Source organism: Mytilus californianus, unplaced genomic scaffold (assembly GCF_021869535.1).
Source record: "Mytilus californianus isolate M0D057914Y unplaced genomic scaffold, xbMytCali1.0.p SCAF_3, whole genome shotgun sequence".
NCBI classification, from domain to species: domain Eukaryota; kingdom Metazoa; phylum Mollusca; class Bivalvia; order Mytilida; family Mytilidae; genus Mytilus; species Mytilus californianus.
In genome coordinates, this window is record NW_026262679.1 from 85,336,437 (window position 1) to 85,353,146 (window position 16,710).

The 16,710-nt window shown below is 31.7% G+C and overlaps 1 protein-coding gene across 1 annotated transcript in view; it reads left to right on the top strand.

The window, feature by feature from the left end:
* The window catches only part of LOC127735283 (uncharacterized), a 35,068-nt gene extending 24,792 nt beyond the window's left edge, over nucleotides 1-10,276 (top strand). The window contains exons 9-10 of the mRNA XM_052245409.1: nucleotides 1,784-1,873; nucleotides 5,515-10,276. Of these exons, the coding sequence (XP_052101369.1) occupies nucleotides 1,784-1,873; nucleotides 5,515-5,684 (260 nt within the window). The 3' untranslated portion in view covers nucleotides 5,685-10,276. The remainder of the gene's footprint in view (nucleotides 1-1,783; nucleotides 1,874-5,514) is intronic.
* The last annotated feature ends 6,434 nt before the right edge of the window (nucleotides 10,277-16,710 follow it).

Below are 16,710 nucleotides of genomic sequence, written 5' to 3' on the forward strand. Positions count from 1 at the left end.
TAATGGCAAGATTAAGGACAAAACAATAAACGGAAAAAAAAAAAATATGACAGACAACAACCGATGACAAAAACTGAATAACAAGCTCAGGACTTTGGTACACTTAAAATATGGCGGGGTTAAACATGTTTATGTACACTTAACAATCTTCTTACCTTGGACAGTGGTGTACCAGCACAACATGAGAACAAAATAAGAATTACTGTAAATTCAGAAATTATTGCAAGGTTTTTATTAATGGGAATAATGCAACTTGGAGATTTCGCAATAATAAGAACTCGCATTCGAATATCTGATTCTTATATCTGTAAGCAGATTTTTAGTGAAATCTCAATAATTAACTTTCGCATTTTTGTCCATTTTTAAAAAATAGTGTTCCAGCTAGGTCGTTTTCACAGGGCGGTCCGCCCGCCCTTTCCCGAGTGCCGCTGTGTGGCTTTTTTACAGTTTGCAGGGCGCCCTTCCTTTTTTGAAGATCGATTGGTATATTATTTTGTTCGTATTGATATGATCAGCCAATTACGAAAATTTACCTGGCGACAAGTATATGACTTTGTTTACGACCCCAAGCTAATCAACGGTTACAACAGGTGTCATAATCTGTTGTTATAGGAAATCCGTTTATCGGATGGGTCATTTAATGATCATCAACATTAATTCATTCAAATAGAATCGGTCAGTCAGCATTTGTCTTTGAACTTGAAGAAATGTTCATACAACTTGGGCACAATTAGCAATGTTTACCGTAGTTTCATGGAGAAAACGTAATTGACAGAAAGTCGAAAACCATAATCAACTCGTTAAAAACATTGCTCTTATTGTTTTCCGTGAAATAAATAGCAAATTAAGACGTATTTTTCATTGACTGCCTTCATTTTTTATACGAAAATAACAAAATCGGCCGCCATATTGTTGATCGTATTTACATCTTCGACGTACTGTTTATTATTCTCCAAAGAAGGAGCACACCCACTAAAGAAAGATAACTCAATCTTATTTTTTCCTAGCATTGAGTAACCTACTAAGATATTATAAAATATGCCTTCATACTTCTGGCTTTAGAATTTATATGTTTAGGTGTTTTGAGTTATGGGAAAAGTTAAAGAGGGTCTTAGTAGCAGGGTTGGTAGGGTGCCATGGTCATCTTTTTCTGTATTTTTTATTTTCAATCCAAATTTTCACTGTTCACTATATCCTAACATTGTGCATTTACAGCTGTTTTGTGCTGTATTGTCATAAAGCACAGAAAAGGTAGAAAGGTGAAACTTGTAAAGTGTGTCAGACCATAGAAACAGAATGAAGCAGGACATTTTTCAAAAAATACTGCATATAAAGCTTAACTGTGCCAAGCAATGATTTAAAACTTGTGTGACAAGCTGCTTGATAAGTTTTCAGCCTAAAAAGTAGAAAGATAGTTTTTCTCTGGGCTAATGATGTTGTTCTTGTATATACATAACCAGTGATTCAATGAACAAACAATGTTTGAATATAATCTTTATTAAAACATGACCTTTTCATATTATAATATCACGCGTTAAATGCCCTTTTTCAGGATTGGCACCCTGCCCTTTTGAAATCCTAGCTGGAACACTGAAATAGCAATAATAAATGCACACCATTATTTCTGAATTTACTGTAGTTTGAAATGGCTTGACTCAGCTATTAATTGCTTGATGTATACATGACAGTTTTCATTTAATAGTTAGAGCAAGATTATTTTATAAGAAGCTAGAATTACAAAATGTTAGTGAGGAATTTAAGAAGTATTTATTGATAATTTCAGACCATCATCACTTTAGTATAAATGAAATACTGGATGCTTTAACAGGAAGGACAACAAGAGAAGCTGTCAAACAGAATGATAGAAGTTCAGGTTAGTAATAAATTATAAATATTTTGATATTTTAAAACATAGTTATTAAAAAGTTTTTAGACTACATTTTTGTACATGAATTATTATGTATGTGTTAAGACAATTATAACTGAAGCTTACTGTAAAGTCCATTTTCTATTCTCAAGAAGGCTCCCTTAGATCAAATATAAAAAACTTTATTGCAATTTTCTCAAATTTTGCTGTAATCTTTTTTTTGTCCCCCGCGTAAAGCGTTGTGGGGGACATGGAAAAACCGGGTGTGTGTCCGTCCGTCCGTCCGGTCTTGTTAGCGCTCTCACAGGTACAATTCTTGCCAGATTTTTATAAAACTCATACTATAGGTTAATGTCAGCAATATCTCGGACAAGTTCAATAATGGTGGCCGATTAACTTTTTATGCCCCGCCTAAGTGGTGGGGGCATTACGTTTTACCCTTGTCTGTCTGTACGTACGTACGTACGTCCCAAAATTGGTTTCCGTTCTCTAACTTGAGTTTGCCTCAACCAAATGTTATGAAACTTATACACAATGCTTATTATTACAAAACACAGATCAAGTTTGAATTTTGGTGTCGTCACTTTAACTGTTCTAGAGTTATGCCCTTTATAAATGGAAAAATTGCAAAATTTTTAGTTTCCGTTTCTCTAACTTAAGTTTGCCTCAATCAAATGTTATGAAACTTATACACAATGCTTATTACCACAAAACACAGATCAAGTTTGAATTTTGGTGGCGTCACTTTAACTGTTCTAGAGTTATGGCCCTTTATAAATGGAAAAATTGCAAAATTTTTATTTTCTTCTAAATGTCAAGTAATTTTAAAATTGGAGTTATCTTCCTTTGTCCATGATTATAGTTGAATCAACTACAATCAATGCTTTATACAATGCAATGTTTAATTTTGACTTCCAGTGATAAAACACAGATCAAGTTGAATTTGGGTAGTGTCACTTTAACCATTATTGAGTTATGCCCCTTTATAATTCGAAAGATTGCAAAATGTTTAGTTTCCATTCTGTAACTTAAGTTTGCCCCAACCAAACATTATGAAACCTATACACAATATTCATTTCCACAAAACTAAGATCAAGTACAAATTTTTTCTTTCCGTTTTCTAACTTTAGTTTGCCTCAACCAAATGTTATGAAACTTATACACAATGCTTATTACTACATAATACAGATTAAGTACGAAATTTGGTGGCGACACTTTTACCATTCTTGAATTATGACCCTTTATAAACATAAAAATTGCTGAATTTTTTAGTTTGTCTCAACCAAATGTTATAAAACTTACACACAACTGTTCTAGAGTTATGCGTGTTTACAAATAGAAAAATTGCTGAATTTTTAGTTTCTGTTCTCTACTTAAGTTAGCCTCAACCAAATGTTATGAGACTTACACACAATGCTTATTACCACAAAACTCAGATCATGTTCAAATTTGGGTAGCGTCACTTTTATTGTTCTTCAGTTATGTCCCTTTATAACTATATGATATGCAAGCGGGGGCATCATCTGGACACTATCCACATTTATTTTTTTAAAAGAGTTGTGCCCTTGGAAATATTAAATTTATGGAAAATGGCCTCGTTAGCGCTCTCACAGGTACAATTCTTGCCAGATTTTTATAAAATTTATACTATAGGTTAATATCAGCAATATCTCAGACAAGTTCAATAATTGTGGCTGATCGACTTTTTTTAAACGAGTTATGCCCCTTGGAAATATTAAATTTATGGAAAATGGCCTCGTTAGCACTCTCACTGGTACAATTCTTGCCAGATTTTTATAAAACTTTTACTATAGGTTAATATCAGCAATATCCCGGACAAGTTCTATAATGGTGGATGATCGACTTTTTATTTTAAAAAAGTTATGCCCCTTGGAAATATAAAATATGTGCAACGTGGGGGACATTGGAACTCTGTTCTTTTATTTAGATAATCTTCCATATCACGCTACTTAAGTCATGAACCTATGTTAATGATGTTGCCTAGGAAAACAGCAATACACAGATTATCAAAGGTCTTTTGAACTAGAGAATGTTTCTTGGCTACTTCTCATCTCAGGGTTGTCACCCTTCGATGAAATTGTAGCTGAGAAAAACCCTCTTTGTTTGAAATTCCATTGATAATCAAAAATTGAAAGAAGGACATGCATCTCCAAAACCAGAGACAAGATTTCCTGTTTGAATGGTTTTACACTAGTCATTTTTGGGGCCCTTTATAGCTTTCTGTTCGGTGTGAGCCAAGGCTCCGTGTTGAAGGCCGTACTTTGACCTATAATGGTTTACTTTTACAAATTGTGACTTGGATGGAGAGTTGTCTCATTGTCACTCATACCACATCTTCTTGTATCTATATAATAAAGTACCAGTGCAATATATCAACTTATATCTGGCTTTGAACAACACATATAAATACGCTATACAGAGACAACATAAATATAGAACAAAGACAAAAAAAACTAATAAAAATGAATGATATTTTACAGAGTTTTGAAAATAAACTTTGACATATAATTCAAAATACATGGATGACAATTTCCAAATAGTGGAAGATTCTGCCCAGGAGATAGGCACATGGCTGAATATCTTTATGTCTTAACAACACTTCAATAACAACTAACAAAATGAATGCATTTAGTCATGCAGACTGACTGAGCTGGCTTTTAATATATATTCTATATGTCAATACAAGTACAAGTATATTCCAAAATGGGAACATATATATATATATATAGAATTAATAAACATATGAATAATGGCAACCATGAAGCACAAAATTCCCTTATCTCTATAAATGTATGTATATATCTATCTTTAACATAACCTAGCCGCCCAGGAAAAACCTCAAAAACTTGACTAAAGAAAATTGATATGGAAACCTGTGTAATGGGGCAAGTGCAAGGCACATCTCAGGACATTGATGCTGAACCTCATCAAACTGTTTAACTACAGACAAACCGCCAAAACACATACTGTTTTTAACTACATTCCTTTTAGACAACATTTTCCCCCTATTCTCTAAAACGCAGAAAAATAGATATATGTTTGAGTGTGGATTGATTATCACATAGTTTAATACAATTACACATAAAAATTGAAGTTTGCCTAACCATGTATTTTAACACTATCTGGTTTGTAAATATATATGAAATATTTACAATGAGAAGACAAACTAGCTTCATCAGGTATGCAACTCTCCTGCTGATAAAAGGATGGTGATATAAAACCTGTCCAGCTTGTTTCACAGTTTTAACCATACTAGCAGATCTAATTTTGCTATGTTCAATTATATGACTCTCAAGAATTATTCCTTTAAGTTATGATAAAAATATTAGTTTGCAATGTCCAGTGGTCAATATTACAAAGATATTTAGGATACTGGCACACTATAAACTTAATTTTTCCTGTACCTATAAGATATATATTGTATAGTATATGAAAAAGTTTGTTGTTATTTTCAGCAAGTAATTATATATTAAGAAAAGACTGATGAAAATGCTCTAGAATTGCACTCATATAAATAAATGCATCACAAAAAATCACTTCCACTATATATCAAGAAATAAACTGTTGGAGAAATATATGTATGTGAAATTTTTATCAGTTTTTAATTAAAAGAATTTTTTTTGCAGGTGAAGAAAATTGGGTAACTGTTGAAAAAGATAAATCTGGAGAATGCCATGAAATGGAACCTCCCACTCACAATAACCATGTCTCCCAACCAAAGTCAATCAGGACTTCTAGTAGTAATCCAGAACTAAGCAAATCCAAACAAGACAAAAATAAATGTAAAATGTCTTGATATATGTTTAATGAATAGCATTGTGAGCGATGCACTTCAATGCCAGTTCCAAAGAGGATGCCATCAATCTTTTATCATATACAAATGTAAATAACATAGGTAGGTTAATACACCAAAGTTTTTGTTGTTGTAAAAACGGACCTTTTCAAAATTCAACGAGAAAGGTTATGATTGAAACAGTTTTATGCTATGAAGACACAATTATCTCCGTTTGAATTTTGTTGTCTGCAAGTGAAGTATCTAGTATATATAATGAACAATTTTACATCACCTCAAAGAAGAAGAGGAGCTATTGGAATACCCTTAGCATAAATGTTGGCATTGACATACACGTATAAGTTCACATTTGCAGCTAGTTCAAAGGAACCCAAAGAAATACAGTCAAATAGTCATGCAGATGCATCTTTGTGAGACAGACCCAAGATCAAATATTCCATATTTCATGGACAGGGCTGTGACTAAGTTTTGAAATTCATCACTAATATTAAATTATGTGTCTTAAGTTCAAATCGCAGAAAGTAGGTGACTTGTCTGCACATAAATTGGTATATGGATGCTTCTAGGGGAGTGTAGTAGCATCTAACAGAAATTAGGTCACTCTGACTTAAGATTTATTAAGCCTCTTTGGAGATTAGTTTGAATTTAGTAATCATAGGTTAAATTTTGATTTGTATTTTGATTTGTTGTTATAAAGATTTGCTAATTCCTCAACTATTGTGTTGTGAGTCCTGATAGAGATGATTTTTATTTTAAGTTTGGTATTTGAGGAAATGGAGATTGATAATCATAAGATACATTTCTGACTTGATATTCAGTAAATAAAATTATGAATATTATATTAATTGAAAGATAGTTTTTGAGTAATCAGATTAATCTAATTTTTGTCTTTATTATATAAATAATGTAATGGTCATCGAAATAAGATGACCGTGTGGTAGATTAATAAAATCAGTTGTAGATTTCATTTTTTGTAAATGTCATTTTATTTTCTGGTTATTTTGAATTTCATGATATACACAACTGATTGAATCAGTGAATGACATCAACTAGAATGCAGATACAGTTACACCTCAAGATAATCCTATGGATTAAAAATGTATTTATTATGATAGTGTGCGAGTCAAAAAAGTTCCTCAATTGGAGAAATATATTTTCGTGGATTTCCTGGGCATAGGTTAATCACAAATTTAAACGTCCAATGATGTCAAATTTTCTAAAAGGTTTTTATGCAGACTCTGGCAAAAATGATGAAATCAAATATCCACGAAAATGCAATTTTTCCTCGATCCATGAAAATTCGTATCTAAGAAATAAACGAATCCACAAATATGTAAGATTTGATTCATGTATTTGCTACATGGTTGGGTCATATTTAGTTGAGTATTTATAGGATATATAAAACTTATAAAACATCTGCAACAGATCGCAAGTTAAACATTAGTTTATACAAGGACTTTATATGTACAGATAAATTTGTAAATTATATATGATTGAACTGTAATTTTTCTTTCTTAAGTGCTTTCTATAGAAATAGTTTAACATATGAGGTTTTGAATGTTTTAATCTTTATGACAGCTTATTTCCATTATTGCTCAACTTGGTTTACTTGCTTGTGCTATTAATTACGATTTGAAATTCTTAATATCACTGAGATTAAAAAAATGTATTGAAATGAAAGGCTTCTATAAATTTTTATGAATATATGATGTACATAATTCATTTCTTGGTGCTCAAGACATTGTACAAAGTGCATGTGTGACTGTACATGCACTTACATGTTAAACATGCTTGATTCTCTTTTGTGTTAAAATATGTAAAAAGTCAGTAAAAGGTATAATCAGAATCAAAATATTTTTGAAAATAGGATTTTTTCATGATATTAAATTTGAGGGGCATTAATGCTTTCATACAATAATTTTGAAAAATAGCTTTACTATTAAATAAACAGGTTTTTCATTCACTTACAAACGTTAACCAGCAAACAATAAAAATTGTAAATGATGCCTCAGTTACCATTCAGGAAAATAGAATTTAATCAGTATTTTAATATGTGAATAATATTTATGAAATATTTTGAAGACTTACATTGTCATATTAGTTTTGTTGTATTAATCTTTTGTTTTTCTTCATTAAAAAACCTATATTTTCTGATTGGTCTTTTTGTTCAACCATAAGCTGAATAGAATTGTCAAAGATACAAAACAAAGTGCTTTAGTAATCATTTTCTTTTTAATCATTGTCTATTTTCTTAATTACATATTGATTAGTTTTTGTCTCCCCTGGACGTAGTCAAAAAGCGAGACATAGGTATGCTGTTTCCGGCTTCGGCGTCGACGGCGATGGCGTCAACAATGTATTAGTTTGTGATTAGGTCTAGTTTATGGTGAACCACTAGTGGTAGGTCAATGATATTTGGTATGCAGTTGTATTAGCATTGGCACATCTCATTTCCATTGAGATTATTTGGCACTGCCCCCTCAGTCATGGTCTATTGACTTTGAAACTTTTGCTTAGTTTACATGTATTAGTTTGTGATTAGGTCAGTTCAAGATGAACCATTAGTGGTAGGCCAATGTTAATTGGTATGTAGTTGTATAAGCATTAGCACATCTCATTTCCATGGAGAATATTTGGCCCCACCCCCTCAGTCATGGTCTATTGACTTTGAAACTTTTGCTTAGTTTACATGTATTAGTTTGTGATTAGATCAGTTTAAGATGAACCGCTAATGTTAAGTCACTGGTATTTGGTATGCAGTTGTATTAGCATTGGTACATCTCATTTCCATGGAGATTGTTTAGCCATGTACCTTCAGTCATGGTTCATTGACTTTGAATATTTGCATAACTTACATGTTAAAGTATTGCAATTTTAATTTCAACATTTGCATTATCAAAATTACAAAAAGGCGAGACATTTCTCTGTATTAACAGTTTATTTTCAGAAGCAATTTCACTATTTAAAATCTTGTTGCTAAATGAGATGAATATTTGGTCAATTTGGTGTTGAATGAATTTTTTGTCAATGATGATTATTATGCTTATCTTAAACAAATTCCATAGGGCATAATGTCTCTGGCCCATAAGTTTACTTGTTTGTCCACCTTTTATTACTTTTTGTTGTCTGGACAGGGAATTCTTTTATATAGTAGATCCAATTCAGATCTGAACAAAGGACTTTATTAGAAAATTGGATTAAGTTTTATTTTTAATGAAAATTAAATTTTTTTAGTGAGAAGGGGAAAGGTTGGCACTTGTACAGATGTCACTCTATCCTTCATGTTGCTGGATAATAGGTTGTTTTCTCATTTCTTCATTATTCTTCTATTTACACTTTAAGGTGGTACCTAACACTACAGGGAGATAACTCTGTAAAAATCAGCTAAACGTTTTAATTACGTTGTATTGTTAAGGAAATATTAAGCTTCTCAATGATCAAAATTAGTGTTTGTCAAACTGCTATATAACCAACGAAATTTTTCTGATAAAGTGGTTGGTTCAAATTTTTTGAAATTTTTATATTTTTGTCAAAGGGTCAAAGTAAACATTTTGTCAAAATTTTATGAAAATTAAACGAGCCAAATTAATATTAGTCAAGGTGTTGGGTACCACCTTAATTTTATTTATTTATAATTGCAAATAGATTGCCATGCATATAACCAGTCTCTTAAAGTATTGCCTTTAGTAAAGTTAGTTGTGAAAATGTTTTTTTTCTGTAAAAAAATAGCAAAGGACTATTATTGAATACCAAATACTGATTTAATTGTTTTATATGTTTTTAAAATGTTGTTTAAAGACAGTTTGTCAACACACAGAAATCTTACCTATAATATTAAAAAAAAAATTAAAAAAAAAAAAATCAATAAATATTTCAGATGACAAACATCTTCATTAGTATGAGTAGCCTGGTGTAAAGTGGCATCATATTGTATTCTTATTTTTAAAAAATCTTTAACATCATAGAAATTTCATCGATCCCATTTGAGTGCTAACAGTTTATCTTCAAAAATTTTCCAAGTGATTCTCACCTCCCTGGACCAAGCTGTGATGTGGTCAATGATGGTAATAGATAGTCGAGTCATAATTGCCTAAATTAACTTCTACAGTATAGATAGAAAAAAAAAATCTATATATGCAATAACAGTTTCCATATACCATTTTTTAACACTTGTATACTTAAAAAATCATCTACAATTGTAATGATTCTATGGTTGTTTCTTTTATCAAGATTCAGTATCACATTAATTCAATCTAATTGAAATAAATATAACTACACCTCATATTCATTTGCTTATTTTTATGTCAAGGGTGAAAATGAGGAGCAGGTGAAATGAGCAATTTTAATTAAACTGACCCTTATTTAGCCAGCAGTTTTTATATTTCTTGTTAAATTATGTGTTTGTTGCAATAGTGCTATTAATGCAAGTATATATGATTTTTATTGGTTTTCTGTTGTTTAAAATAATATAATATATTTTGAATAAAAGTGCTTATTTATAAAGTAAGTGTTTTAAATGACATAGATCATGGAACACTAATCATGTTTAAAATGTAAATGCAGGAGTGTATTGTTAATAAATATTTTCAATATTGCTTTTGATTTAAATATTTATTTGATGTATTCAATATAGGCTCTTCTTTTGCCTTTCTCCTTTTGAATACTGAATTGGGAGGAGTATAGAGACCATTGTTTATCTAAGTCCAGACCTTGATATCAATTTGGAAATTTAGGGAAATGAAGGCTTTGTGAACATTTTATTTTATTTGTCAACCAGACTTTGGCATGATTTTCCAAAACCACTAGAAAGTGTATCACAAGGGTTTAATATACATTGAAAATTGTGGTGAAAAAGTAAGTTTGTTCTTATGTTGTGCTGTTTTACCCCTTTCCCAGGTAAGGGGGGATGATTGAGCACTCACAAACATGTTTAACCACACCACTTTCTTTATGTCTCTGTCCAAAGTCAGGAGCCTATAATTTAGTGGTTGCTGTCTGCCATATTTGGGTTTTCTTTATTGTTTAAGCATAAACCAGGTGATGAATGGTTTACGTTTTGTCATGCCTTTTATTTTTATGCCCCCGCTGTAGCGGAGGGGGCATTAAGTTTTACCCTTGTCCGTCTGTACGTACGTACGTCCCAAAGTTGGTTTCCGTTCTCTAACTTTAGTTTGCCTCAACCAAATATTATGAAACTTATGCAAAATGCTTATTACCACAAAACACAGATCAAGTTTGAATTTTAGTTGCGTCACTTTAACCATTCTAGAGTTATGCCCCTTTACAAATGGAAAAAATGTTGAATTTTTCGTTTCCGTTCTCTTACTTTAGTTTGCCTCAACGAAATGTTACGAAACTTACACACGATGCTTATTACCACTAAACACAGATCAAGTTTTAATTTTGGTGGCGTCACTTCAACCGTTCTAGAGTTATGCCCCTTTACAAATGGAAAAATTGCTGAATGTTTCGTTTCTGTTCTCTTACTTTAGTTTGCCTCAACCAAATGTTATGAAACTTATACACAATGCTTATTACCACAAAATACAGATCAAGTTTGAATTTTGGTGGTGTCACTTTAACCATTCTAGAGTTATGCCCCTTTACAAATGGAAAAATTGCTGAATTTTTCGTTTCCATTCTCTTACTTATGTTAGCCTCAACCAAATGTTATGAAACTTATACACAATGCTTATTAACACAAAATACAGAATAAGTTTGAATTTTTGTGGCGTCACTTCAACCGTTCTAGAGTTATGCCCCTTTACAAATGGAAAAATTGCTGAATGTTTCGTTTCCATTCTCTTACTTTAGTTTGCCTCAAATAAATGTTATGAAACTTATGCACAATGCTTATTACCACAAAATACAGATCAAGTTTGAATTTTGGTGGTGTCACTTTAACCATTCTAGAGTTATGCCCCTTTACAAATGGAAAAATTGCTGTTTTTTTCGTTTCCATTCTCTTACTTATGTTAGCCTCAACCAAATGTTATGAAACTTATACATAATACTTATTACCACAAAACTCAGATCAAGTACAAATTTGGGTAGCATCACTTTTACTGTTCTTCAGTTATGTCCCTTTATAAACTTGTATGGTATGCAAGCGGGGCATCATCTGTGTCCCATGTACACATTCCCATTTATTAGTCCCCTACCAACAAAGTCGAAGGGGACTTTAGGTTTGCACTCCGTCCGTCTGTCCGTCTGTCTGTCTGTCTGTCCATCTGTCCGTCTGTCCATCCGTCAGTCTGGCAAATCAGCTTTCCACCCTTTTTTTCTTCGTTCTTGAAGATATTGATTGATTTGATATTTGGTATATAGTTTTATCATGACAAGTTATAGATCAAGTTCAAATTTTCCGGTCTGATGATTTAGTCCAGAGTTATGGACCATAACTCTGGACCATATCTAATGTTAGAGTACTATGTTAAACCATATTTCTTTACAAAGGGAGATAACTCATTTTTTAAAAGACATTCTTTGTTAAATTATTTGAAGAATTTTTTGACAGGCTTGTTTGTTATTTAGTATAAACTAATTTTCTGAATGCTATATATATAAAAAAAAATTATGGAGAGAAATCCTTTAATTAGATAATAATCTATTTTTATTAATGTATATATTTTAATACATTACATTGTGTAGATAAAGGTTGTTGGCATTTTATAGATAAGTTACAAATCTATATTAGTTTGTGACAAATGAAAAAAAAAAATATTTGGAACTATTAATTATATCTGATTATAATTTGAAATAGATATACACTGTATTACATCATATCTAATTCTAGAGAATTATTAATCATATCTAATGTTTTTTTTCATCATGCTTATAAGATATTGATTGATAATTGGTATATAGTTTTATCATGACAAGTAACAGATCATGTTCAAATTTTTGTTTTGGTCTAATAATTTTGTGCAGAGTTATGGTCCTTGGACTTGAAAAATTCACTCATATAATCAGTTTTCAATACTGTTTTTAGTCATGCTTGAAGATATTGACATGATATTTACTTATGTTTACACCATGACAAGTTATAGAACAAGTTAGCATTTTGTTCCAGTATAATGAATTTTTACCCAGTAGGGGACTATGTATTGCTATGCAATACTCTCAAAATGCTTGTTTAATTTAGGTATGAGTTTTGCTCATGTTCTATGATCTCAGGTGGTGGATAGTTGAGTCATTGGCAATCATGATATCTCTCCTTTTTAGCTCACCTGGCCCTATGGGCCAAGTGAGCTTTTCTTATCACTTGGCGTCCGGTGTCCGTCGTCGTCATCTGTTAACTTTTACAAAAATCTTCTCCTCTGAAACTACTTGGCCAAATTTAACCAAACTTGGCCACAATCATTATTTGGGTATCTAGTTTTAAAAATGTGTCCGACAACCCTGCCTACCAACCAACATGGCCCCCATGTCTAAAAATAGAAAAATAGTTTTAAAATGCAGTTTTTGGCTTATATCTCTGAAACTAAAGCATTTGGAGTAATTCTGACATGGGGTAAAAATGTTCATCAGGTATAGATCTATCTGCCCTGGAATTTTCAGACGAATCAGACAACCCGTTGTTGGGTTGCTGCCCCTGAATTAGTTATTTTAAGGAAATTACCGTAATGCAGTTTTTAACCGGATTTTATAAAAAAAAATCGGTTATTAATTTGGTGATGTACGGGGGCGGGCAGGCAGGCGGCTGCCAAACAGTGTCAGTGCATTTACTCATGAACCTTTCAACCAAAGCTTTTCAAATCTTAATATGTTGTTACTGATGACAAAATGGAGGTCAAGTTCAATATTGACCATTTTCACTCTCACCGTTCAGAAGTTATGGTTCTTGAAAGATTGAAAAATTGTGTTTCCAGTTGTGTCCGTGCTTAAACTCATGAACCATTCAACCAAAGCTTTTCAAATTTTAATATGTTGTTACTGATGACAAAATGGAGGTCAAGATTGATATTGATGATTTTCACTTTTACCATCCATATTAATGTTCAAAGGGTTTGATTTCTTCAAAAATTTGAATTATTGGTGTTCTTTGTTATGATGAATCTAATCATGTATTTATATTTTTAATTTTGGGGCCTGTTTTCAAATTGGTCCACATTAAGGTCCAAAGGGTCCAAAATTAAACTATGTTTGAATTTTTAAAAAAAATGAATAGTTTTGGTTCTTTGATGTGCTGAATCTAAGCAGATATTTAATTGATTATAATTTGAAAGTAAATATATAACATCATATATAATTTTAGAGAACTATTTTTATATCATTTATTCAGTTGAGTTATTTCCCTTTGAACAGAAAATTAATAAGTATATGGATAAAATGAAACTGTTTCATTTCAACATAAATTAAATATAAATAGGGTTCTTTCTAATGCTGAATCTAAATCTGTGTATTTAAATATTGGATTTTTGGGCCCAGTTTTCAAGTTAGTCCAAATCAGGGTCCAAAGTTAAACTTTGTTTGATTTTAACGAAAATTGAATTTATGGGGTTCTTTGAAATGCTGAATCTAACCATGTATTTAGAGATTTTGGGCTTCTTTATCAAATTGGTCCACATTGAGGTCCAAAGAGTTCTAAATTAAACTTTTGTTTGATTTCATAAAAAACTGAATTCTTGGGTTCTTTAATATGCTAATTCTAACAATGTACTTAGATTTAGGATATTGGACCATAATACTAGTAGGTAAATGTCCAATTTCAAATTTTTCAGTTCTTTGACCACATTCATTTTGTGTCACCAACCTATGCTGTGTCAAATATTCAGTCGCAAACCAAATTCAGATCTGTTTTAAGCTTAAATGTAGTGTCCATACTTGCTCAACTGTTTAGGGTTCGACCTCTGCAGGATATCCGGTTTGCTGTCACTCTGACAGCCTCTTGTTGGGTATTATCTTGAATATTATTATAGATAGAGATACACTGTAAAGAGCAATAATGTTCAGCAAAGTAAGATCTACAAATAAGTCAACATGACCAAAATAATTGACCCCTTAAGGAGTTATTGACCTTAATAGTCAAATTTTCGTAAATTTTTGTAATCTTTTACAAAAATGTTCTCCTCTGAAACAACATAGACAAATTCAACCAAACTTGGCCACACTCATCATTAGGGTATCTACTTAAAAAAAAGTGTCCTATGACTCCGCCTGCCAACCAATATGGCCGACATGGCTAAAAATAGAACATAGGGGTAAAATGCAGTTTTCGGCTGATATCTCTGAAACTAAAGCATTTAGAGCAAATACAACACGAATAAAGATGTTCATCAGGTTTAGATCGATCTGCCCTGAAATTTTCAGACGAATCAGACAACCCGTTGTTGGGTTGCTGCCCCTGAATAAGTAATTTTAAGGAAATTTTGCAGTTTTTGGTTATTATCTTTAACATTATTATAGATAGAGATAAACTGTAAACAGCAATAACGTTCAGCAAAGTAAGATCTACAAATAAGTCAAACATGACCAAAATTTTCAATTGACCCCTTAAGGAGTTATTGCCCTTTATAATCAAATTTTAACAATTTTTCGTAATTTTTGTAATCTTTTACAATAATCTTCTCCTCTGAAACTACTTTCCCAAATTTAATCACACTTGGCCAAAATCATCATTGGGGTATCTAGTTTAAAAATGTGTCCGATGACACCGCTTGCCAACCAAGATGGCCAACATGGCTAAACATAGAACATAGGGGGTAAAATGCAAGTTCTGTCTATTATTTTGAAAACCATTATAAAGAGAGAAAATCTGACCAGAGCAAAAATGTTCAGATTGTTGAGCTCTACCAATTGTCCATACTTGTCTAAACTGTCAGATGACTTTTTATAGGAGTTATTGCCCTTAAATGACAAATTTACCATTTTTTTTCATTTTTGCCTACTAAATTGAAAACTATTAAAGATACAGAGGAACTTTAAAATGATCAGCAAGACAAGTTCTACAAATAGGTCAACATGGTCGAAATCGTCAATTGACTCCTTATTAGAACTATTGCCCTTTGATGATGATTTTGACCATTTTTTTGCGTTTTTTGATGAAGTTGAAGTCCAATCAACTTGAAACTTTGTACACATGTTCCCTATGATATGATCTTTCTAATTTTAGTGCCAAATGAGAGTTTTGACCCCAATTTCACGCTCCATTGAACATAGAAAATGATAGTGCCCGCTTCAGGTTAAAGTTTTTGGTCAAGGTAGTTTTTGATGAAGTTGAAGTCCAATCAACTTGAAACTTAGTACATACATGTTCCCTATGATATGGTTTTTCTAATTTTAATGCCAAATTAGAGTTTTGACCCAATTTCACGGTCCACTGGACATAGAAAATGATAGTGCCCGCTGCAGGTTAAAGTTTTTGGTCAATGTAGTCCACTACTAAATTGTCTATTCTACTTACTAGTACACTTGGTACAATCAAAAACCTGATAATAGTGAAATTATTTGAAAATAGTGGAATTTATTACTTTTGGAGTGTCAAAAACTCATTGGAAATACTTGATAAATTACATGCACATATTGGTGATTTTGAATCTGTTCAAAGTTTTGATTTTTCTACCCTATATACCACTTTGCCTCATATTCTTATTAAGAAAAAATTCACACACCTAATTAAATGGGCATTTAAAAAGTCGGAATGCGAATACATATGTTCAAACTCTTTTAGGTCATTTTTTAGTAGCAACAAACAAAAGAACTATGTCAATTGGACATGCTTTGATACTATATCTGCCCTTGAATTTTTACTTGATAACATTTTTGTTCGCTTTGGAGATTCCGTATATCGTCAAGTTATCGGAATTCCAATGGGGACTAACTGTGCACCACTTATTGCGGACCTGTTTTTGTATTGTTATGAGTTACAATTTATGACTAAAATCAGCAAAGACCCATCGAAACAACATCTGATACAAAAATTTAACAATACTTTTAGATATTTGGATGATATATTGGCTCTCAATAATGACGACTTCAGTATGTATACTAAAGAAATTTATCCTGTTGAACTTACTTTAAATAAAGC